The sequence below is a fragment of the Macaca fascicularis genome, chromosome 1 (genome assembly GCF_037993035.2).
Source record: "Macaca fascicularis isolate 582-1 chromosome 1, T2T-MFA8v1.1".
Lineage (NCBI taxonomy): Eukaryota > Metazoa > Chordata > Mammalia > Primates > Cercopithecidae > Macaca > Macaca fascicularis.
Window position 1 is genome coordinate 64,504,607 of NC_088375.1, and position 25,363 is coordinate 64,529,969.

The window sequence follows — 25,363 nt, forward strand, 5'->3', positions numbered from 1 at the left end:
GGTGATATTTAATATTTAATGATAATTTATAGTTTATGCTTTAGGATGTGTTCTCATAATTACTATTTCATTTTATTCTCTCTCAGCCCTGAAAGTAGATTTTATTGTTTTTCTCTATTCTTTTTCAGATACTGAGAGATGTTACATGTCTTGCTCAAGGTAACCCAGCTGGAGGACAGCCTTGACTTCAGCTCATTTGTCTCTAGATCCTGTCATCTTACCGCTGTGCCTTGTTGCCTCTGAAAAGGCAGAAAGAAGTTACTCTCTAGCTTTGTGGAGAAAAACAGGTGATACCTCAACACCAAGCCATAGGGAGCCTCCAGTGACTCTGCAAATAGAAAAAAGACCAACTCAGATTCCAGAGCAGCCCCAGACCAGAGCCTGAGCAGTTGGAGCCTTCCACCTTCCCACCTCTGTGTTCCTCTTGTCCTTGGGCATCTCCTGTGTGTGCTTCCGGGAGATGACAGCAGTGCTATAGAAGTGTTGGAGTGAAGATGTTTTCCCATCCCCTTGGCCTTAGGTAGTGTCTTTGTCTTTGAAGAGTCAAGGGAATCCGGGGAGCTGTCTAACCATATCTATCCTGTAGACTCGGGAGGAAGCTGCTAGCTGCTACAGACAGAAGAGAATCCCTGTGCTTTGGGCTCCTAGGAAGGTGTCTGCCATCCTCTCTGTGCCACTGGTATCTGTCTTCTTCCCCACCAGATTAACACCATCCACCGCTGCAGGGCTCAGCATGGCACCTTGTACATGGCGCTAAGCAGATGCTGCTTGAGAAGAGCAAATGTTCGTGTCCGGGAAACCATGTCTCTCCTTGGTCCACAGAGCCCTGCCTGCCCCAGGAAAGGACAGCGTTGGGAGGGTAAGTCCCGCCCCTCACTCCTCCCCCTCATTCCTGCCTCCACAAGCATCTTCTGGGAAAGGTGAATGAGGGAAGAGACATTGGCACTTGTGCCTTACCTACCTAAGTTCTATCCCCAAGGGCCCCTTCCGGAGGTGCTGTCTTCTTTCTGGAGTTTTGGGGGACCTCTCAGGGGGAATGTGTGGCCATAGGTCAAGCCTCATTCTCTAACTGGCCTCACCAAGACTTAAGCTGAGGTTTTGTGTTCACCTGTCTGGGTCGCCTGCCATTTCTCAACTGTTCTGTCAGTCAGAGGTGGGAGGAGGTCAGCAGGGATGCACTTGGTCATCTCGAACCCCATTAGAATGTGTGTGGAGGCCTCCTGGCAGCTTCTATGCAGGGTCCAGCTAGATCCCTGGGCTTTTCCTGAGATACACGGGGCTAACCCACTTCTTACGGATTAATTTTTCCACATCGGAAATCAGAAGCCATTCCCCAGGGCCTCCCCTTCAGTTTCATTATCTCCTCTGACTCTGCCCACAACCTTTGAAAAACTCTCACTGTTCTTCCCACGGAGAGAGAGGTGCAAGGCTTGCTCAGCCTCACGCAGCCAATCCGTGGCAAAGGATGGCGGGAATTATGGCGGCCCAAATCTCAACCCATCCTCTTGCCACCCTGTATCCTTTTTAGTTTTTTTACATGAAAACATGTTCAAAGGTATAATTAGTAAAGTGCTCCTGACACAATAATACGTCTTTACTGAAAAACAATAAATTAATGAGAAAAGAGATGCAAAAAACCTCAGAGGAAAATGTTGAAGTTAGGGAAATATTTAATACGCCCGCCTTTGGCTCACACCTTTTCCTGGGACGATTCCAGCTCCCCCGCGAGGTCTCATCTAGCTGGACACCTACGAGCCATCCCTCTCCTTGGAAATACACCCTTCTCCCAATTTCGCTGACGCTGAGAGGCCCAGACAATTGGAGAGGAGTGGATTTTCCATCTGAATTAAGCAGCTCCTTTGACACGCCTCCCCTCTCCCTTTGCATGGCCTTGGTTAAGAACTAGGATTTCCTCGTCCTCGCTCCTTGTCCCCCAGGCAGCAGCCCCCAGACTACTCCGCGATCCTCCCAGCTCCCGGCACCGGGCGTCCTCCCCTTTAAGGACCGCCCTTCCCCCACACCACGCCTCCCCAGGCCACGCCCCCCGCCCCTCCCCTTTAAGGACCGGCCCCGGACGCAGACGAGGCTGTGACGCGGCCGCCGGCCCGGGGCTGGGTACTTTGTCGCGCGGCCGCTTCCCCCCGGCCGGGCCCCCGCCGCCCCGCGGTCCCCAGAGCGCCAGGCCCCCGGGGGGAAGGAGGGAGGGAGGGAGGGCGCCCGGCCGGTGGGCGCCAGTGGCGAGCGGCGGGACCCACGGAGCCCCGCGACCCGCCGAGCCTGGAGCCGGGCCGGGTCGGGGAAGCCGGCTCCAGCTCGGAGCGAACTTCGCAGCCGGTCGGGGGGCGGCGGGGAGGGGGCCCGGAGCCGGAGGAGGGGGCGGCCGCGGGCACCCTCGCCCGTATCCCCGAGCCCCCGGGCACCATGCTGTCCAACTCCCAGGGCCAGAGCCCGCCGGTGCCCTTCCCCGCCCCGGCCCCGCCGCCGCAGCCCCCCGCCCCTGCCCCTGCCCCGCCGCACCCCCCGGCGCAGCCGCCGCCGCCGCCCCCGCAGCAGTTCCCGCAGTTCCATGTCAAGTCCGGCCTGCAGATCAAGAAGAACGCCATCATCGATGACTACAAGGTCACCAGCCAGGTCCTGGGGCTGGGCATCAACGGGAAAGTTTTGCAGATCTTCAACAAGAGGACCCAGGAGAAATTCGCCCTCAAAGTAGGTCTGGGGCCCGGGGAGGGGAGGCGGGGCCGGTCCCGGCCCTGGAGCTCCCCAGCGTCGGGTTCCCGTCCCGGCCTGGGTCGCGGCGCTGGCGGAGGGGTGGCCGCGGCGGGGCGGGGCGGCCGGGCCGGGGGTGCCGAGTGCGGGGCGGGCGGCGGGTCCCAGCGCCCTCGCCACCCTGACCGCTTCCGGCCGCTCCCGGGCGGGAGCCCTGGAACCCGCTCCGGGGACTCAGGGGACCCTGCCATTTTGGGGTTTGAGCGGAATCCAGCCGAGTCGGAACGGTTGGCCTCGGGACTTCTGCTAATTTCACTCCATCTCAAGGAAGTGATTTTGGGGGGGGTGGTTCCCCGTCCTCTCCTCCCTCCTTTTTCTCTCTCTGCGGGCACAAAAGGCCCATTACTCATTGAGCCGGTTGGTCGGTTGGTTTGGAGAAGTCGGATCGCAGAGGTTTATTTAGCCTCGCTCCTTATTTGGGAGCCGGAATGTGTGATTTCACTTCCCCGAGCCTCGGGAGGGCATCCGGGCCGCCTTGGGGCGCGCCAGCCAGGAGGTGTGCTGAGGCAGGGTCCTGGGCGTCCCCCGGCTGCGGGGGCGGGATTGTTTGGATCCCGGAGCTGGCCCCGTCCCACCCCCGCGCGGGGCGGCTCCGGGGAGAGGCCGGCGGTGTCCGCGGCCCGGCTGATGATTGTGAACTGAGTCTGTAACCCGCGGCCGGACCCGTGCTGATTCCGACTCCCGGAGAGGGCCACTTGCTGTCCTGGACTCGCGCGGTGATGGGCAGTCTGAGGAAACATTATCCTTGAGCCGGGGAAGCCCATCCCTTTTCTTTCTTTAAGGGGTGTGGTGGTGGGGAGAATAAGGATTCAAGTGAGAAAATCGACTTCAGAAGTTAAACAGAATGGAGTGGGAGGTCTCAGGAGATGGGTGGGTCCCCAGTGAAGTGTGAGCCGGTCTTGCAGGGACACCAACAAGGTTTTCCTCTCACAGGGGTTTCAGGTCAAACCAATCTCTAAAGGTGACATTTCAGGTTTGTTTCCCCTGGGGTGTCTCAATGATTGGAGGAGGAGAAAAATACTTCCTGTGTTGTATTTTTCTCTTCCCCATCAGCCCCCATAGCGAGCTGTATTTCAGTTATCAAATACAAAACTCAGAAATGAGGTATGGGTGGAACTATTGGAATATACAATCAGATGTTTTGAAAAACACCAGTACTTCGAAGTTGTACAGAGCAAGCATGTTCCATTTCTAGATTTTGAGGCCTCTAGAATTATTTTCCTGCTGCTCTCATACCCAACCCTGTCAGAGTTCTGTGGTTTCTGCTGTAAGTTCTTGTTGTGGGATCTCGGTTGTTGTTTAATGTTGGCTGTTGGAGAGGGAATAAGTATCTTCAACACTTCAATATTTGTGCCTTAGACTTCTCTTTCCCTACTCATAACTGAAGGGAAAGGAGGAGGAGAAATTGTTTGGATTGACCATTCACCCAACTCCATGACCTTGGGGACTGGAGTTGGGTGAATACAGTTTGACCACAGTTAACCTGTATCATTGAGGAAGTGACAGACGGTCTTTACAGGAGCGTTTGCTGTCCCCTCTGAGACACCATCTGCCTTCACCCATTAGTAGTTTGGGAACACTGGCTGTTCATTTTCTTGGATATTTGGAAGATTATGTAAAGACTTCAGAACAAAAGCTCCCAGCTTCTGCTCTGTATTCTGTGTAATAGACACATGCACAAAATCATCCTGTAAAATGCTTTTGAGTGGCAATTCAGATTTCTCTTGTAACTAATGGGATAGAGGTTTAGATATTTTTCTACTTTGAATAGTTTTGGAAGGAAAAATCCAGCAGTGTGTTAGATAACACTTATAGTTTATCCCTCTCAGGTTAGAAGTGGGTGAAGAGTGAAGTCAGTCTGTTTTGACAGGCAGCCTGCTCCCAGATCTTTTAAGTTGACTCAACTGTTAAATTGTGGATTTCCCACACACATCTTTGTGTTAAAACGTAATAATGGAGGAATAAAGGAGAGACAAGGCATTTGGAGTCTGACAGCAGTGTTAACAGCACTTCCATATCCAAATATTGGCTGAGACATAATTACAGCTGTGAGGGGAATCTGGTTCAAAGAACCCTGTTCCAGAGACACACACCAAAGAGATTTCTAGATCTTGAATTTTGATTAACCTCAGATGCTGAGTAGTGAAATGGTTTTCAAAACCAGAAGTCTCATGATCATAAAGCAGGAGAGGAAGATGGAGTGGGTCAGGAGGGATTACTCCCTTGGGAAGGTGCCTGAGAAAAGGGGAGGAGACCTCTATTCTGCAGTGTGCAGAGGCCAATGCTGGGGGCTAGGGCAGAGCTGGAGGGCAGCAGCCCAGCCTCTGCTGGGGTTCAGAAGTCTGCTATGTTGCAGCTCTGAGAGTTGATGGCAGCTGGCAGGTGCTTAGATGCTCTTCTCCTTGCCTGTAGTCTGGTGACCTCTTAGCCCTGTTAAGTGAAATCAGCGTTTGAAAAACAGTCCCAGCTCACCCTGCTGCTTCTCTCCCTCCACCTCAGAGAGCTCCCATTTAAATGCTTTTGGTGGGTGCTTTGACCTTACCTCACCATCTCTCCTGGCTGCTTTTGCTAAGTTCTGAGTCATGCTTCCAGTCAGAGTTGCAAGGGACTTGAGAGGTCATTTTGTCCAGCCCCCTCCTTTTGCAGAAGAGAAAACCAAGGCCTAGAGTGAGGGAGTGACTTGCTCAACGTACCATAGCCATTCACTTGGCAGAGGCAGGATTGGAACCCAGGTTGCCTGACTCCCAATCTCAGGCTTCTTGCCACTTACTTCCTAACTGAGCCACAGGCTCAGGGACATGGCCAGCTGCTGCTCCAGGGTGCCTCCAGCCTGAGGAGCTGTTCTGTCACCTCAGGCCCTGACTGACAGGAGAGGAGGTCAGCGAAGGGGGATGGGTGGGTATTTGCCCCCCTGCCCCCCCGCCCTCGAGCACAGTCCCCAAAGTTGGAGGGGAACTTCAACAGTAGCTCTATGCATTTTTTTAACCACTCCCTCCCCTTTTTAAGAGAGTATTTGATAGACACCTTACTTATTGTTTTTTGTACAAGAACATGGGAATTCTATTATTTCTTTGATAAGGACACCTAGTCTCAACCCACTTGTGTATTAATTAGTTGTATTCCCCGGGAGGGTTCCTCAGCTGCTTGCTACTTCACTGTGTCATGGTGACCCTTAGGTGTTAGCTCAACAAATTTAATTAAAGACCGTATCGTTGTTCTTCTTTGCTGTGCAACTCTGATTAGGTGAGGTATGTTGCTGCTTTATAGAATGTTGTCGTAACTTATCTCTGTGTATCTTTCCATTGCGTGGATTAGAGAAAACAAGGTCCTGTAGTTTCTTTTTCTTTCCTTTCTCCAGCAGTCCTCTCTCCCTACGTCGTCGTGGAAGTGCCACTGCGATGTGACTTCCTTTGTTCTGGTGAAGGGGAGATGATTAGAGCCTCTCATGATTGTTCTGGATGCTGTTGGAGGGAAATGCCAGAGCTCCCACATCCTCACAGTACAGGCACCATCTCCTTTCCAGCACACCTCATACTGTGTACCTGTGGAGGGCAAGACAGGTAGTGTGGCTAGGTGAGAGGCAGTGTCCCAAACTGGAGTTTGCTGGAGGAGTCACAAGGTTAGGAAAATTTCATTGACCAAGCTGCTTCTTTTATATGCAATATGGTTACAGATAGGTAACAGTTTGCTGCGTATCTGTCATAAGCTTAGTTGCATGGAGGACACACATGTAAAAACTGGCCTGTAAAATTTTGAGTCAAGAAACCTATTTAGAGAAGGTGAAATTAACACATGTAGGCTAGGGCTGCACTGTCCAATTTGGTAGCCACTACCCTCACATGACTAATTAAATTAAAATTAATTAACATGAATGGATTAAACTAAATTAAATTTGAAAAATCAGTTGCTAGCCACACTTCAAGTGTTCAGTAAACATGTAGCTAATGGCTATTGAATTGAACAGTGCAGAAGAACATTTTCATACTTGCAGAAAGTTCTCCTAGACTTTGCTGGTCTGGGAGCTAAATCATGTGGCTGGGATAGAGGAACTTTGAAAGAGGGGAATCTGTGGTGACTCTGGGAGCTAAGGGAGGCTCCAGCTGGCGTCAGTGGGACACGGCTGTGCCTCTGAGGAGTAAGCAAGTCTGTGAGAGGTGTGGTGATGTTGGCCTGGCTAGAACTGAGGAGAGGAACAGGAGGTCAGAGCGGTCAGGGGTTGGTGGCTCGAAATTGAAGCTAACTCATCTTGTGTCAAAGCAGGCTTTAAAGTTTTTGAGGGGCATGAAGGTGTCAAAAAGGTTAGGGATCATTGAGGTTGGGCTTGCAGAATTGTGAGGGAAGGGTCAGGTTTCTGGTTTCAGAGATCCTGTCCTTCCTGGCCCTAGCCCTGGACCCTGGCTCCTGCAGCAGGGCTCTTGGTATCCGCTGAGGCAGGTTCGAAGCCGGGTTGGCTCATTGTCCTTTTTCACTTGTGAGTTCTGGGCTTTGACTGAGCTTGGAGACCATCTCCAGCTAAGATATGGGATCAGTGGCTGAGAGGAAGGGAGAGAAAAGCAGTCCCTGGGCCTTAGGGCCAAATATTGGTGGGTGTCTAGGAAACAAAAGAACCCCTTTGTGGGAGGAGGAAGGTGTTGGGACCTGTGACGTTTCTACTACTTAGGACCTGAGGGATTGGGCCATCCACAGTTGATGATTTTTCTTATGAAGCAGGTACAAGGGATTGGGAGGAGGGCCTGGAAGAGTCCAGCCTCAGAATTGCTGGAGGCAAACTTAATCCTTGGGCTAGGGGAGGGGCCAAAGCTCCCATTACCCAGAGCCCAGGGGTGTGCTGAGTGGGTGCCAAGAGGAATGTCAGCCAAGATGGGGAAGAGCAGGGCATAGTCGTCTGCATCTGAGCCATTGCCCAGTTCCCAAGCAGCCTTGCCATGCTTTAAGCTGGGGTTCTTCCTGGTGGCGTGATGTCTGTGGTGCAGGATTCACTCTATTCTCCTACCTTTCCTCTACTTCAGGCCCTGCCGAAGGTCATGTGAGGTCTCTTTTCCCCCTCTTTCCCCTGCACTGTATCTTTCCAGATGGTTCTGCGTCCTGGAGGGAGGTGGATGGGCAGAGAAGAGTTGTTCTTTGCAGGGACTGCAGCTTTTCTTGGTAATGGTTTGAGGCCCAGTGGCAAAGCGACCCACACTTCATAGTAACTTAGAACCCACACTCCCTCGCCATCTTTCTTGATTCCTTGCACATCACTGAGGAAGAAGCTGGGCCAGTGCAGAAAGGTTCAGTGGCATGTCCAAGGTCTTACATGGTGTTGGCATCCAAGCCACATCTTGAGACCTGGTTCCTTGGGACCTGCTCTTGGTCTGGGCTCCTTTGGTTTTTGGTTGCTAGAAGACTGCAGACCTGGTGGAGCAAAACTGAGCTCCACTAACGCATCAGCTAGGATCTTTCCACATAGGTCACCTTGTAAAAGGGGGCACTGGTGAAGAGAAAGGGCCGTGCTACTGGACAGTGTGATCATGTGTGGCAGTTATAGAACCCAAATCAGATTGCTGTGTACCTTTTCTAGTTTTTAGGAAAATACTGATATTTTGTATTTTAAGATATATATAGATACAGATATGTAGAGATGAGCTTGTTACCATGGGGTATGTGCTAGATAAGAAAGCAAAAATAAGTACATACATAAATAGAAAGGTTCTAGTGTTTGTATGCTGCTAACAAGTTACATGACCTTGAACAGGTCGGCTAAACTTGCCAGGGCTCATTGCATAGAGGGTCGGCTCGAGCAGCTTCTTGAACACTGGCAGGGTGAGGCAGTAGAAGGTGGTGCTGCAGGCCAGAGGCGGAGGGCAGGCAGGATAGCTTGCTGACTTGCTCCGGGTCTGACCATCAGCAGTATTTGGGTCAGCATAGATGCCCTTTCGTAGGCTTAATGCCGGGCTCCAGGGCAGCCTGTGTTCAGTTAATGAGTAATCGTCACTGACCAGCTGCTCCTTCTCTTGTATGAAGACTTAGAAAGTGTTCTAACTGGTGACTCGGCAGAGAGGATAGACTACATAATTTAGCAGGGTGTGCATCTTCTCTTTCCTTAAAATCAGAAGAATCATGGTGTAGTGGTGGTGCAAAGTAGAGATGAGGAACTGTATTCCCTACTTGAGATTCCTTTCTCATTTCAAGTCATGGGGCATTCGAAGGCCACTGTGATTGCTGGTGCAGCCTGTGCCCTGTGCACAGGGATCTGGTTGAGGAACTAAGGGAGGGCTGAAGTCTAGCCACTGTCCCCTTTCTCGACTTTGTCTTTGTGTGTGGCTGGGTTCTTTCAAAGGAGTGCCTTTTTCTAATTCACCAAAGGTATAGTTATGGATTAGGGGTGGTTCTGAGTTTAGAGTTGGGGACTGATTCCCAGAGCTGATGAGGAAATTAGGATTTATATTCAGGTGACCCTCAGCCCCTGAGACAGGCCTGAGTAAGAAGAGATATCAGGAATCCAAGGAAGCAGGAAGAAAAGGGGTTGCCTGGTGATGTCTGTTCTTCCTCCTCTTCCTGCCCATGCAAGGCTAGAGCAGCTGTTTCAGCCCTGGAGGTTTGGACTGTGGGGTCCTCTGTGCTGGGTCATCAGGTTTGGTGGGAGGAGGAAGAAAACCACAGTAGAAGGAGATATAAAGTTGGGCTGGGCCTCTGGCAGTGAAAGGTTCTTGGGGTCTTTATTCTCTGATCAGTAAACACCTCTGTGTGCCAGAATGAGCTGGGACAGGGTGCCAAGGTCAGCCCATATTTGTATCTGGTGTTCTCCTCCAAGACTAGCCAAGCTGTGTGCTCATTCTGCTGGGAACCTGAGCTCTCCAAAAGGGTCATATGAAAGGGCATCTTATTCTTGAGGGACATTTCCAAGCTTCTCTGTGGCCACTGTCCATCCTGGACTCATCTGAGAGGTGAAGAGTGGTGGCCAGAGGCGGAAGCCAGTGGCCGCCCGATGGAAGCCTTTTCTGTTTCAGAGCATATGAGGGAGCTGAGGGAGCTGTACAGTTGATGCCTTCTCTCTGGCTCATCTCCATGAAGATTCTTTTGAACCAGAAGCAAACGTGAAATCTCTCCAAGGGAAGGGGCTGAATAGGAGATCTACTGACTGTCCCCTTGCCGACTCCTCCCCCTTCGTCCTCCTGCGGGGCTCCTTATCCTCTTGCTTGTCTACAGGGAGATGATTGAGTTGATCGTTTGCTGCCATTTTAATGATCCATATTGTTAGGGGGCTCTCAGCACACACCAGACCTTAGTAGCCTGGCCTCCTGCCCAGGGCCCAGAACTGTTACTCAGCCCCTCTGCCCAACAGCTAAAAATAAACCTGCCACTGCTGCAGTCTCCCCTCACAGCCAGGCCCTGTTAGCTGTCCCAGTGCTTCCTGCCACACTGCTGACCTGTTTCTCTCACTTGTTGCTGATGTTCTCCCTGCTTACCCCTTTCTCTTCTAGCCTGAGCTTGGTAGGTGATTTGGGGCTAACTCTTCTGAGTGCTGGGAGATGCACTATGGTTTTTATGTCTCCAGGTGCCTAGAATTTGTGTGTATGAAAGCTCTGTGAAGCTGTCCTGCTTATTTCCCAGTAGGGAAAGGGTTAGACAAAAAGGAGAGTGACCAAGCTCATCAGAGTGGATCAGACCTTCTACTGTGCTCACCTCCAGACCTGGCTTCCTCCAGTTTTACCTCCAAGCAGGCTTCTCTGCCAGAGTTACCTAGGGATGCTAGGACAGCCCCATGTGGGCATAGTCTGCCCCAGGCCTTCACCCTGACTGCCCTGTCACTGAGCATGCTACCTACCATGTACTCCTGCCCTGTTGCTACGTTATATTCTCCACCCGCATTGTGAGGCTTGGGGCTACCACGTTCAAAAGTGTGACGTCATCTTGTCAGCTTCCAAGAATAACTGGGCCCTGGCTCTCAGTACCTCCTTCCTGAGTCAGGCCATGGCACCTCTGGCCCTCCCAGCTCAGCCACGTGCAGAATATCACCAAGTGCATGGGTTTCTTCTACCTCTTGACTGCAGTATTGATGTGTGTCCATGGAGGTGTGGCCTCTTCCTCTGCTCCCCAGAGATCCTGGAGACTTGTGGAGCAAGATGAGGAAAGGAGCTCAGGTAGCTAGAATATCTGCTTAGCTGAGAGATACTGGGCAGAGTGTGACATTGGCATTCTGTTCTTCAGCATGGCGTTACTATTCTTTATGTTTTTTTTCTAATCCCTAGACAGGTGTTGATACTAATCGTGACCTAGGAGGGCTCTATGTCTGCTTTCGGGAATTACGGTTTATTTGGGGGAAGGGGTGTATGGTGGAGAGTGATGGTAATGGCAACCAAGACATAGGACTTGAGGAACCCTCTGCCTTCAGCTAGAGTTACATCCTCTGACCATGTGTCCATGGCCTCCTTCTCCCACTCTCCCCGGGGCCTCATTTCCTCTGCAAGGGAAGATTAATCTGCCAGGGCCCATTGGCCTGTGCCGGGGAAGAGTTGGTTATAGTTGCTAAGTGTTTATTTTTAACTCTGACAGAAGGAGCCCCTGTCCTCAGAATAGCCATATCCTCTGTCTTTCCCTATCCCAACTGCCTTCCTTGGCTTCTGTGATTCCTAGAAGAAGGTTAGTAGGATTCTAAAGGCCAGGCTTACACAGGAGCTGGAGAAGGGCAGCCTCTCTGAGTGAGGAATCTGCAGGTTGCTCATCATGCTTGGCTTCTGCAGAGCTCAAAGGGTCCTGCGGGGAGAGTCCTGGACACTAAAGGCCATATGTCTGGAACTTGGAGCATCCTAGGAATGCAAGTGGCTTGATGAGGAGGCTGCATGTGCCCTGCAGCTCAGAGCAGCCTGGCTGCACAGCTGAGCTGGACAGCCCAGCGAGGGGTCATCCCATGCCTTCTCCATCCTTACAGGCACCCAGATCTCTGGCAGATGGGGAGGCCACAGGGAGAAAATGAGCATACGTAGTAACCTGCCTTGGAAATGCTTGCGCTTGCAGACATGCCAAGTGCTGTCATTCCCTCTGACTGCCAGGCTCACGAGCATCATGTCCTCATGTCCTTTCTAGCAGAGCCCACCTGGGACTCTTAGTGACTTCATACCCTTTGTGTTCTCTTCCCCTGATGTGCTCTAGGGACCTGTGCTCACAGAGAGGAGGAGGAAGGGTGGCAGTGCCCCCTCTCCTGGGTCTCAAACTCGGCTAACTTTATGCATTTGATTTGGCTACCTGGGCTTGGATGCTTTAAAAGGAAATTAGGTTTGAGATGTAACCAGAGAGGGAAGGAATAGAGAGTAGTAGGGGGTGGGATGGGTGGTTGAAACATGTGGCTAACTCTGAGAACCCTCAGCTATGGAAGGAAGGTCTTGCCCCCATGATTCTTTGGTGTGCAGTGGGGGATTAGTTTGCCTGGAGGCCAGCCCTGATCATGTAGCTTCCTAGCTTAAGCCCTTCAGTGGGTCTCTTTGCCTGCAGAATACATGAGATATCCAAATCCTTCCCAGATCTGGCCCCAATCTGTTTTTTTTTTTTTTGGAACACGTGCTTTTTTTTTCTCCCCGGCTTAAGTGGCTTATATATGTTGTTTCTTTAACAGAACTGTGCTTTCCACCCCCACACCTTAGCATCTATCCATCTGTGTCTTCTCTGTACCATGCCCGTCCCCCGTCCTGTCTATATCTACCTATTCCACCCTGCACAGATGCTGCTTTTCCAGAACCTTTCACACCACAAGCGGGTCTTCCCATTCTTCTCCATCAAACTTGGTGATACACTCTTACCTTTTATTTCTCTGTTTAAGTGCATTTCTCCATGTGCAAGGCATCTCTCTCTCTCTCTCTTTAACAGGAAGGCAGTTTGTTAATGGAAAGTATTTGAGGAGTCCTGTGCACAGGCAGTGACCACGGCAACCCCCTTTCCTGTGGGTGTTGTCAGAGGGGTTGGGGGTGACGTCCTCAATCTGTCCGATCTTGATAACCGGGCGGGCAAGAGCCCTGAGGGCCACCTGCGCCCCAGGTCCAGGGGTCTTGGTTCTACTTCCTCCTATGGCTCGGAGTTTGATGTGTAGGGCAGTGATACCCAGCTCTGGGCCACATCCCGGGCAGCCAACAGAGCAGCATGTGGTGAGGATTCATCTCAGCCTGTCTTCACCTTCATCCCACCAGTCGCACGGCAGATGATTTCTTTGCCAGAAAGATCAGTGACATGGACAAAAGTGTCATTGAAGGATGCAAAGATATGGCAGACACCAAATACATTCTCTCCTTCAGCTACCTGAGCTCTGAGGCTGATGACCTTTCTTCTTTTCCTTCCCCTTTCAAGGTGCCATTTCTGCATGTTGTTTCCAGATTCCGCACAGGAACTCAAGGCACCTCTTTAGATATCGGATTGGATTGTAAATTCCTTGAAAACCCACATCTTCATTATTTTTGTATGCTCTTATTTTCATGTAGTGACTGTCCTCATTGAAAAACAGGCCAGGCATGGTGGCTCACACCTGTAATCTCAGTGCTTTGGGAGGACAAGTGGGAGGATCTTTTGAACTCAGGAGTTCGATATCAGCCTGGGCAACATAGCAAGACCCCATCTCTACAAAAAATTAAAAAAATTAGCCAGCGGTGGTGGCACATACCCATAGTCTCAGCTACTTAGGAGGCTGAGGTGGGAGGATCACTTGAGCCCAGGAAGTCATGGTTACAGTGAGCTATGATCATGTCAGTGCACTGTAGCCTGGGTGACAGAGCGAGACCCTGTCTCTGAAAAAAGAATCCTAGAGTATTTTGGCACTGTGCATTATACACATTATACTTAGCTGCTGAATAAAGGTGTGATAACTGAGTAATAGTGGATGCCACAGATATTAAATGTAATGTACTAGAGGTAATCCTCAGAGTCAGGGGCGGTGGCAGCCCCAGAAGTGGGATAGTACTGGGCTGTGCTCTGTGGGACTGAGCTGGGGTAGAGTGATGATCTCTGACAGTGTCTGTTTTTATTTTTCCTGCTGCTGAAAAGCTGCTCTTAGACAGTCTTCTGAGCATTTCTTCCCTCTACCCACTTGGATCTTCTGACTCAAGCAGGCACCTTCTATTTCTGCTTACAGAGTTCTCATTCTTACAAGGACCCTGACCACAATTTCTCATTGATACCTCTCCTTCTTCTCCCTGTTCCAGGGCCCCTCCTATTCCTGTTCAGTCATGGAGATGACCTTTTTGCCCTTTGGAGAACTTGAACTGAGGGAGGGACAGATGTGGAGCTTGCCAACTTTCCTACAGCTCCTGGCATTTTCTAGTTAGCTACAGACATGGCATAGACACACAGATGCAGTCCATGGTGTTCTATCTGCTGGTCCTGCTCCTGTGTGTTGCAAGACGGACCAGTGTTAAACACTGTATTAGTCCATTTTGTGTTGCACTAAAGGAGTATCTGAGACTGGGCAATTTATAGAGAAAAGAGGTTTATTTCTCACAGTTCTGCAGGCTGTACAAGAATCATGGCACCAACATCTGCTTCTGGTCAGGACCTCATGAAGCTTTTGCTCATGGGGGAAGTTTAAGGGGGAGCAGGCATGTCACATGTTGAGAAGAGGGAGCATGGGGGTGGGGGCGGCCCTCGACTCTTTTTAACAACCAGATCTTGTATGAACTCAGAGTGAGAACTCATTGCTACAAGGGAGGACACCAAGCCATTCATGAGGGATCTGCCCCCAAGACCCAAACATCTCCCACCAGGCCCCACCTCCAACACTGGGGATCATACTTCAACATGAGATTTGGAGGGGCCAAATATCCAAACTATATCAAGTACCCAGTTGCCGGGACTGAGGTCAGAGGTTTGAATCTCAGGGGGCTTCTTAACTCCATGCCACAACAGATTTGCACAGGAAAGAGAACCTGACACTAGACTGGAATCTGAGAGACCTGGCTACTAACTCTACCTATGTGGCCCCAAGCAAGTCCTAGGACCTGTCTGGGCCTCACTCAGTCTCCTCATTGTAAATGAACAGGACCAGACTTGACCTTGAAGGACTCTTGCACCGAAGGCCTTTCATCACTGTTGTTGCATCTGCACTGCTGGGAAAATAACCTAATGCTGGGAAACAAGTGGTCAGCCTGGGTCCCAGGGAGCCTTCAGGACTAAGAGCCATCATGTCTGTCCTCAGTTTCTGCAGGACAGTGTTACTTCACCTTTCTCCTGGCTACAGTGTTTTTATTCATTCAGACAATGTTTATAAATGTTTATTCTTCTCCATGCCTGCCTCCTGTCTTTCCTGCTGACTGGCCATCAGGAGGCCCAGATGGCAGGATTAGCTTGGAATGGCAGAACAATCAAGGGTCATCCTCTTGGGTTTAGACCCCTTTAATACCTCTGCTATATGAGATGAGAAGAATTTAGAACATTGATTCCTTCTAGCAGCTTAGACTAGGACCCCTGCCTTTCTAAGCAGGATTTGCCTGTGGGTGCCTTCTATACCCTTGAGATCCAAAGCAACTTACTACTCAAGAAAATTAATTGGCAATGCCAAGAGTGACTTGTACAGCTTCCCTAAGGATAGCTCAAAACAGCAGATAGACTTTGATACAATATAACAATTTTCTATTATTCAGATCACTGTAGGAAACTTAGCAACTCTGTGAAGGTTTCCTAGATTAATAACAAGTCTTTATTGAGCAGATACTGTATATCAGGCATTGTGTTAGGTGTTTTACTTACATTCTTGTTAATCCTTAAAATAATCCTTTTAGTGCAAAGTGAAAGTCCCTGTTTTACAGAAGAAACATGTTCAAACATATACAGAATAATTCATTAGCAGTTATTTATTGAGCACCTACTAAGTGCTAAGCATTATCTTGGGCTCTGGATATACATCAGTATGTAAAACAGACAAAAAAGCTATCTGGGGGGTGTGAAGGGGGACCAGGTAGAGGAATAGCAAATGCAAAGGCAAAAGCCTGAGGCTTATTAATGAGTGTGTCTAGCTCTAAAACCTAGGCTCCCTCCAGCTGACAGTATTGCCTCTCTAATGATCCTTTGTGACTCCATTATAACTGGGTACTTAGATGACCTAGCAATTTAAGTTTATCATCCAATATTTATGGGATACTTACTTTGTGCACATTGCTACAATGATATGAATAAGTTGTAGGCCCTGCCTTGGGAAACATACAGTTTAGAGGAATGAACACCCGTGTGTATAAAATGAATGAAAGAAGACTTCCTCTCAAAATCCAGGTTGTACCATTTCTTGCATGTTGTCATTTGACTCTTGTAGGCGCCAGGTGGTGTGGTTCCTCATTTTGTATCTGAAGGAAGAGGTTCAGGGAGTGGGTGGGGGTTAAGTGTCTGGGCACCAGGGTGGCCAATGAAGGATGCAGAGACACACAATGGGCTCTTCAAGGTGGGAGGGAGTAGAGGGTGGGATCACTGCCTGGCATGGGCAGAGGATACTTCATGGACACATACCTGTGACACACCCAGGGGAGGGTGCAGATGAAAATACGTCCAGTGGGATGGTTTCTAAGGAGAAGTGTGAGGAACTGCACTGGGGCTCCCATATTTTGGCTAAGGAGGGAGAGATGCTGCCTCTCCAGGAATCTGGTAATAGGCAATGCTTGAGATTGGTGTGAACCGAACCGTCACATAGAGCCGGGAGAAGTCACGAAGGAGGCATGAAAAAGAAATGGCTGGGCTGAAGCTGTGGCACAGCCTTTTTTATCCTCCTTTGGGCCCTCATATGGCTTCTCTTCTGCTCTGAAGAATCTCATCCTTCTTGAGTTTAGCCTTCTAGGTGAAGGAGTGGGCAGACTGTATGCAGGGAGATGGGGAGGCTGTGTTTGTGCCCTGCAGCTCAGGAGCTGAGAGAACAGAGGTCAGGGCTTCGGTTAGTGCAGATGGGAAAGTGAAGCAATGGGTTGGGTCTGTTCGTTCCTGAGCATGTCCTGTGACAAAGGAAGTTGCAACATGTCTGTCTTTCTCTCTCTCTCTCTTTCTTTCTTTTCTTCTTTCTTTTTTCCATTTCCCTCCCTCCCTCCCTTCCTTCCCTTTCTCCTTCCTTCCTTTCTTTCTTTTCTCTGTCTCTTTTCTTCTCTTTCTTTCTTCTTCCTTATTTTTTTTTAAATAAAGAAGCAGGTAAAACCATCTTCTAGGAAACGTCAGAAAAAGTATCTGGTCTGTGATGGGTGGTTCTTGCCCCTCCCCTTGCAGTGCTTTTCCTGTGTAGTTTTTCTTTTTTCCTTTCCCATCTACACCTTCCACTCTCCTTTCCTCTGAGAGATTGTGTCTCTGCAGCAGGCCAGCTATGTCTCCAAAGGGAAGTAGTCAGTGCTTGGACTGAGGCAACCTTGAGAAAGAATCCTCTCCATTGTCCTCCAGGTGAGAGAGCTGTTGCACCAACTCACACCTGGAAGGTTGCTGGTGGTCTCTCCCTAGACAGAGAACTGTTTAAATGTGACAGGTGGTTCCTGATTCCCACCTGGCTTTTTTTTTTTTTTTTTTTTGGCTGCTGCACAGGTCTGTGTTGTGTCTCAGAAGGCCGAGGGAATACTTACTTCTCAACTCAGATAACCACCTTGTTGGTAGATTCAGTGTGTGTCTGTGTCAAGGCAGATGCTGGGAAAAAGGGCCCAGAATGTGTGTGTGAGGTAGAAATCAAGGCTAGAAGACCACACATGTTAATCTGGAGTACTTGGTCAGATTTGATTTTGGCCTGTGTGCTATAGCTGGGCAGGAAGCCAGTTGTGTTTGGAAATGTACAGATGATGTATTCTCCTGATGAAACCTTTTGATATCTGGAATAAACTTAGCTCGCTTTCTCTCTTTCCCTCTTTTGAGATTCAGTTTCTCTCCCTTGGACTTCTATACCCCAGTAGAGCCAAAAGTTCCAGTACAAACCAGTTTTGAGACTCCAGCATTAGTCAACTAAGGGATGTTCTAGGTCATCCCTGAGAATGAGGTCTGCTTGCTCCAGGGAAGCTAGGAAATGGCACCAGGTGTCAGGCCCTGCTGCCCAGGATGGGGTGACAGCTGCTGGTGTTAATTATGTTTCTGGGCAGAACAGGGTAAAGTCCTTGGGGGCGAGAGTTTTTGTTCAGGCACTGTGTTCCCTGTACCTGTTGCCTCTGGTACAGCTGCTGCAGAGCCCCTCCTTTCCTGCTGTCTTCTTTGAATTTAATCTCCCTGTGATCAGGTGCATCTCTTCAGACTGGAGACAAGCTTAGAGGAGTGGTGGAGGAAGTGGGGCCAGAATTTACTTGTTTACTGGATCCCACTGAGAATACAGAATCTCTCTTTCACGAGAAGCTATGCTGGCTTCTGTGGTAGCCACTGGCCATAAGTGGCTATTAAAATTAAGTATTAATAAAATTTAAAATTCAGTTCCTCAGTAGTGCCAGCCACATTTCAAGTGCTCAGTAGTTAGCTGGTGGCCATGGTTTTATGCAGCACAGATAGAGAACATTTTATCATCACAGAATATTCTCTTAGACAATGCGAGATTCTGAGATAATTTTTCTAATCCTGGTAAACACTTATCTGAGCTGGAAAGGGATTTGAGGAAGGGTGCAGGGAGAGGTTTTGAAGCCCAGGTGAGAGGTCAAGTAGAAGGTATTCCTTTAGAAAAGGATCTTAAAAAGTTTTTAGTTTGTAGGGCCAGGCGCAGTGGCTCATGCCAATAATCCCAGCACTTTGTGAGGCTGAGGCAGGCAAATTGCTTGAGCCCAGGAGTTCGAGACCGGCCTAGGTAACATGGCGAAACTCTGACTCTACAAAAAATACAAAAGTTAGCCGGGCGTGGTGGCATGCACATATAGTTTGATCTACTCAGGAGGCTGAGGTGGGAGGATCACTTGAGCCTGGGAGGTCAAGTCTGCAGAGAGCCATTATTGCACCACTGTACTCTAGCCTGGGTGACAGAATGAGACCCTGTCTCAAAAAAAAAAAAAAAAAAAAAGGAGTTCACCTTGTTGAGGACTACATCCTAACAGATGGTCACCTGGCCCAGTGGCTCCCAAAGCAGGGTGATTGTTAGACTCACTTGTGGGTAGCATTTCAAGATTCAGATTCCTGGGCACCACTCTTTGTGTCTAATTGAGTCCAAGACTCTTCAGACAAGGTAACCTGGAATGTGCATTTTTAATGTGCTCCCCAAGTGATAATTATCTGGGTTTGGCAACCACCAACCTATCATACCTATGCTTAAATTCTTCCAATGGTGAGGAGCTTATCCCTTTTTGAGAAAACCTTACCATTAAAGAAAAATTTGCTGTTGTTAAAGTTCTATGTTTTTCAAATCTTGAGATTTGGTTCTTTGAGGTCGTGAAATCCTTTGGTACTCATTGCGTCTTCAGAGCCTTGCAGAACGCATCATCTTCATCTCCGCACTCAGTCTTCAGCAGGTATTTGAGGTCAGCTGTGGTGTGGTCCCTGCCACTCCAAGTCATGGCACGCATCAGAATGCCTGATCTGCCAAGGGCTCTAGGGAAATGCAGAGATGCAACATCACTCCAGGATCCTTCCAATTGTCAGGCCTTGCTGAGACCCAGAGGAAAGGTCTGAATCTCAGTGGAGCCCTACAGGGACAGCCCAAGGGCCATCCAGCTGGTGAGGGCCATGTGTACCTCTGCCTCTCTGCATCCTGCTCTGTAGGGAAGAGTCCCTGTTTCTTTGCACGTTAGCACTTGTTAACACCGACCTGGTTTTCTTCAGAGGCATTGAGAGATTCAGCCATCCATTCCCGGTGATGACAGATGTCATTTCTGTTTCGAGATCTTCAGTAGCCTCCCTTCATCTCCAGTGTAAAATTCAAACCTCTAAACATGGCATTCAAGCAAGCTGGTTTGTCCTGCCTTCCACCCTCTCCCTTCCAGGAGAGCACTCCTTCCTGCTCTGCCATGCATTCGTTTGCTTGGAACTTACATTTGCATCTTCTCTTGGATCTTACATTTGCTCCTCTTAAGTTTTTTCTGTAAACTGTATTTATCTTTCAAGGCTCATAATAGATTTTACCCCCTTACTCCCCTGCCCAATTCCAGGCAGAACTGCCTCCCTCCTCTGCCCTAGTGATGGTTCATTCTGCCTGCATGACTGCTATGCACTCGAATTACAGCCCCCTGCCAGGCCTTCTCTGCTAGACCGAGCTCCTTGAGGATAAGAACTATGTCTTGCTTGATATCCCCAAGTGCAAGCAAGCACCGGTGCCGGAGCCCCTCTTTCCAGCACTGGTATTCTTACCCTCAGTGGCCCAGAGCTCATCAGCTCCAATGAGAAAAGTGCTACTTAGCAGCTGATAATTAACAGACAGGACGTGAGGTTTGGCTGCCTCAGAGGCAAAACTGGTATTTAAACAGTAAGGTTTTTAAAAATCAAGCATTAAAGTGTCAGCTTCAGAAGCAGCTACTTCCAAACATAATCCTGCCCAGTTAGAGAAGATAAATGGAATAATGAGTGGAACCAAAGATTTCTCTCTAGCCTTGAGAAGAGTCCAGGGGAAAGAGGCCTGGGTGGCATATTGGCAGGAGCTTGGAAAAGGGGCCTTCATGTTTCTGTTCTCTGGGGTGGGGCTGGAGCTGCTTGGAGAGCAGGTGGGAGGTACTTCCCTAGAAAGGGCTGTCTGTGTTCTCTTCCATTCCCAGTTTCTATAGATTGGACTAATTTTGCCAAGTGACCAAGGAGAAAAATTGGGAAACAGAGGGTAGGCATCAACCCTGACATTTATCCTAAGGTGATGCAGCACACACTTGTATTCAGCGGTAGAGACTTTTCCGTAGTGCCTGGTAATATCTCATTGTATTTTCTTTTGATGCTCCTGGGGGCAGGAGGGGAGAGCTGACATCAGAGCCTCCTCCCTTCTAGATCACAACCAGAGCATGAGGAATTCCCCAGCCCCTTGAGGTACCCAGACACTAACCACAGTCTGCATCTCTGCTGAAGGCGTTGTAAGAAACATGCAGGCCAGGAACAGTCAGTGGCTTCAGAGCAGGGGCAGCCTGCTAAAGAGGCAGAGGCTTCTTGTGAGGGCGGGGAGCTTGAGAGTGCTCTGCACCCCATCCTGGGGGAGGTGAGCATCTGCTTCGGGGTTCAGCTGCCTGCGGAAGTCGGTGGGAGACACCCTTTCAGGGTCTGCTTCATTATGAATGAAGCAAAAAACCTATCCCAGGAAATCACAGAGGCTGCTGGGTATATCCCAGGGTACACAGGCTGTATTTTTTCAACCCAAAGTTAGAGTCTGTCTGATAGTTTTTCTTGGGGTTGGGGAGGGGTCCTACTTTCAGATCCAAAAGAAAATCTGAGATATGTCATTCGAATGTGAACGCACTCGACTTTCTGGGAAATGTTGAAGATTTACTCCTGTCTGAGTGTCTCTCACTCATTGTTACCTGTCCATTCGTTACCTGGCCCACGGATGGAGGAGGTTGGATGGAGTCTCCCAGGGTCCCCTTCCTGGGCAAGCTTGGTGGGCCTTCCTGCTTTTCCTTTCAGGTTGTGGAATTCGTGGTGGTGGTGGCTCAGCTCACCCAGACTGTGTGTGATGGTTAAGGTGGTGACTTCTCACTGACTGCTGATGTGTATAGTACGTTGAAAGCAGTCACCCAACTTCCTTTATAGCCAGATGCAAAACAGTGCCTGAGGTCCAGGGTGGGGGAGGATTTGATAAGGGAATAAAACCAGCTGGCTCATCTGGGGGCTGATATCTGTCTGTGGTGACATAGGCACAGATGATCTGCAGTCAAGATTGACTTGAGGGTGTGCATGGGTTCAGTCCCATTTGTGAAGTCTAATGGTCCTTCCGGAAGCTTCATCATCATTTGAACTGAGTAAGTGAAGATGAGTGCACCACAAGTGTGTGTGTGCACTTATTAATCTGTCCATTCATCTGTTCACTGCAGGCTTATTGAAGGAGAAACATGTAAGCAAGGTATTTCTTATGTACTCCAAGTGGTAGAAGAGCTGTGTTCAGGGAACTGGGTGAACTTGGAAGAAGGAGCCGCCCTTTTCTGCAAGTGCTGCGCCAGTCCCGAGACACTCTGTGATCCTAAATTGGGGAACGGTCTGCAATGCACATTACTGAATTAAAGGCTCTGAGAAGTTCTACAGTGAAAGAATCTGTTTAACTTTGTTTAACCTAGTGCTTCTGCCATCTATACGACCCCTTTTTACTTAGCAGTTATTAACATCCTACGGAATACTATTTGAGAAATGGCAACAGTCCCCTGTCCTCTGGGAGAACTGTTCAGTGATTCAGAGCAAAAGTCACCTGACTCTGGGTCAACACAAGTTGGAGAGATTTGAAAAAGGTGTATGTATGTTTGCATGTGTATGTGCAGTGGGTTGGGGGGAGGGGTGTGGCAGAGGAGGGGCCCCGGCAGGTGGCTTCTATTGAAGTCAGCCCTGTCTGCCTCCCTGTTGGCTTTGTGCTTCTGGAGAAGCTTTTGTCCTGGCATGAAAATACTGAATAGCAGCTGCATCTGTCATGCCTGGGAAGCAGCAGTGTGCAGCATGGGGGTGCCTGAGCAGACACTCCTGCTGGAGGGCCAGGCTGCCGAGAGTGCCTGGGTATTGGACAAGGGAGAGCCTGGTGATTCTGAGGCAGCTGCTTGCTAATCCTGGAAGCGGAGGGGAACAAGATTTAGCTCCCTTATCTCTCTGCCTTCTCCTTTCCGATGGGGGCAGTTGTGTTGACCCTTGAGGGACAGCCAGGAAGAAGCAGGTGGGCTGGATGCTTTCTCCTCTGTCCACCAACCCAAGGGCATCTGGAGGGTGGACCAGGGTGGAAAGGCGATTAGCTCTCTGTTACCCAGGGGAGCTGAGATGAAGGCATTTTGGGTTAAATTCAAGGAGGAATTCAGAATTGTGAACTGGATTTATGGAGGTTTGTGGAGTTTGAAAATTCGAGAGCCCTGGCTGGCCTTGTGCTTGGAACGTTGGTCGGAGGTGGATATGAATGATGGGTCCTGCAGATGGCCGGCTCCCCGAGACATGCCCGGGGCCTTACTGGATTTTTCGCTTGGAACAAACCCAGGCCTAGGGAATTCCCGGAGCCTTTTGCAGGCCTCAGCACCCTTCTGGCGCAGCTTCGCTGTGAGGCAGTGGTTATTTCTCAGGAAATGGGCAACTGGGAGTAAATGGGAGTGTGGGGTGGGAATCAGCTACTCTTCCTGAAGATTATATGCTTCCAGTGTAATTAAGGCGGGGTCAGGATTTCCTATCTCTGTTTTATTTATTTATTTATTTATTTGCTTAATCTTAAAAGGCTGCTTTCCCCTCCGGGTCTTTCCACAGGGATGGGAGTTAGTCTGTTCCCAGAAGGAGCTAGGAGAGGTGTCCTTCGTCTCCCAGTCCTTCTGGCCCTCTCCCTGCCTTTCCCTGGCCACAGCCACGGAGACCCAGAGTCACTCAGAGCAAAGCCAGTCCCTCTCATCATTGCCCCTTTGTTAGTGGAGAAAGGGTAGATGCTGCTCCACAGTTACCCCCACCACCCTGCAGGACGTCTGGGTGGGCTGGGGTTTGGTTTGGGAATCGGGAGTATTAGCTGCAGCTGCCAACTGGGCTTGTACTTGCAGACTCGCAGGCTCCAGGCTCTCTGAAGGGACCAGCAGCTCTGACCCCCGTGGGCTTGCTGTGGTCCCCAGGGAGCAAGCCCTTGCCAAGAACCTCTGAGCTCACCGAGGCGGGTGTGGGGTAAGGATGGAGAAGGCCTCGGGAGCAGGAGAAGTGTGCAGATGACTCCCTCCTTCCTCTCAGCTGGGGATGCATCACCGCTGCTGGGAAGACGTTCAGGCCACTTCTAGACAAATCGGTCATGATGGAAATTTTTTCTTGCCCCTGGGTGGGGCTTTACTTGTTCAGAAGAGGCTTCAGATGTGCTCTTTCTAGGTCCTGGCTTGAGTGCTGAGCATTTACCTGCAGCCCTTCGGGGCTAGAAGGCAGGGCAGTGTCTGAGCCCCTTTCCTACCCCTCGTTCATTCTCTCCCCTCACCTGTCATTCCACCAATCAGCCCTGATCAGCTTGGCAGCCTTGTGGCTCCAGCTGGAGCTTAGTAGGCATGTAGTTGGAGGAAGGGATGGCATTGCAGCCGCACCCTTCTCTCTCCCACAGGTCTTATTCTTGTTGGGCCTCCACTTCCTGTCAGGGCCCTGCTTGCAGCTGTGGCACATCTGGACCTAGACGGAGTGTCCTGTTATCCTGCATGATGAGGATCCCAGATTTCCCCTAGGTGATGACCATAGTCATTCCAGGGTGGGAGCAGGACTTCTCCCACCCCCAGGCACTCCAGAGACTTCCTCTAGACCCCCACTTTCCAGTGGTGACCTCTAAGTAGTCTGTCCCCAACTCCACCTCCCCCCATGGAGAATGGTGGGAAGGAAGTTCTGCCAGAAGTTGTTTTTGGTTTGTGAGGCAATAGACTTTGCTTTGAGAAACATACATCTCTCCCTCTTCTTTAAGATGTGAAGCCAGAAGCACTAGACTCTAGTTTCCTTGGAAACCAGAGTGGCAAAGGCAGAGAAAAAAGGGGCTGGTTGTAGGCATTGAAATTGAGGAGAGTTCTCTGGGTCCCAGCGCTTTTCTGGGGAATCCACATGGTCTTCCCAGGGCCCGGGGTTGTAGCCCTCACTGTGTTAACGGGCTGTGTAACCTTGGTAAACACCTGCAACTCTCTGCACCTTAGTTTCCACCAAGATGCCTAAGGTGGGGAACATGTTGGCTTCACTCAGATTCTGTGCCCCAGAGACCTGCTGGGTTGTGTGTGTGGGGGCTTGGGGGTAGGGCAGGGGACTCCTGCTCACTGATTTAGTGTTTGCTGTGGCTAAACTACAAAGTGGACAGTCCACATGGAGACACTTAAGAGCTACTTGCACCCAGGTCCTTTCTTTGAGAATACAGTGATGTAGCAGGAGGCTCCTTGCATTTTGCTTGTGTGAAACCACCTGGATTTTGCTGAAGCTGTAATTGTGTCTCTGCATTCTTTTATTCCTGTCTAAAAAAAATGGTTTCCACAAATGTTGTGAGGAATAGACTGTCAGAGCTGGAAAGCGTTTAGTAGGGATCCTTTAAACCTATCTCTACATTGTACATTGATCCCTTCAACCAAAGCCAGAGAGGGGCAGGGACTTACTTGCTCTGACCACACAGTCAGAACAAGAACTTACAACAGTAAAGCTCTGGGTAGCAGCCTAACATGTGCTAAGATTCCCTGTTGGCTAAGATTATCTGTGCCCAGGTCACCCTGGCCTTTTGCAATTCTGCCCTTTGCAGGCCCCTGTGTTGGCTGAAACTAGCCCTCTTCCTCCCCTTGCGCTTTCCTCCTGTGACCTCCCAGCCACCTCTTGTTTCCCTTGTGGTGCTTCCCACCTGTTGTTACTTCCTACTCCTCCTCACAACTTTTTATTATGAAACATTTCAGATGTGCAGCAAACTCGAAAGAATTGTACAGTGAACAGGATTACACCAAACCACGTAGATTCTACCATTAGCCTCTTACTGTGTTTACTTTATCACGTCTCTGCATGTTTGAATCTCTCTATCCATTGACCAGTCCATCTTATTTTGGGGATGCATTTCGTAGTAAATTGCAGACATCAATGTACTTTACCCCTAAATATCTCAGCA

At 49.8% G+C, this 25,363-nt stretch overlaps 1 protein-coding gene, 1 long non-coding RNA gene and 1 pseudogene across 3 annotated transcripts in view; 2 read left to right on the top strand and 1 right to left on the bottom strand.

Moving 5' to 3' along the window:
* The first annotated feature begins 222 nt into the window (after positions 1–222).
* LOC141409854 (uncharacterized) lies at positions 223–1,937 on the top strand. The gene is made up of 3 exons (XR_012432411.1): positions 223–520; positions 703–859; positions 1,718–1,937. It is a non-coding gene; the product is annotated as an uncharacterized lncRNA (long non-coding RNA).
* Positions 1,938–2,088: 151 nt separating this feature from the next.
* The window catches only part of MAPKAPK2 (MAPK activated protein kinase 2), a 48,830-nt gene continuing 25,555 nt past the window's right edge, over positions 2,089–25,363 (top strand). For both annotated transcript variants that reach the window (XM_045396092.2, XM_015450223.3), the window contains exon 1: positions 2,089–2,706. In XM_045396092.2, coding sequence (XP_045252027.1) covers positions 2,422–2,706 — 285 coding nt within the window. In that variant the 5' untranslated portion in view covers positions 2,089–2,421. The remainder of the gene's footprint in view (positions 2,707–25,363) is intronic.
* LOC123574495 (uncharacterized) lies at positions 3,029–13,102 on the bottom strand (annotated as a pseudogene).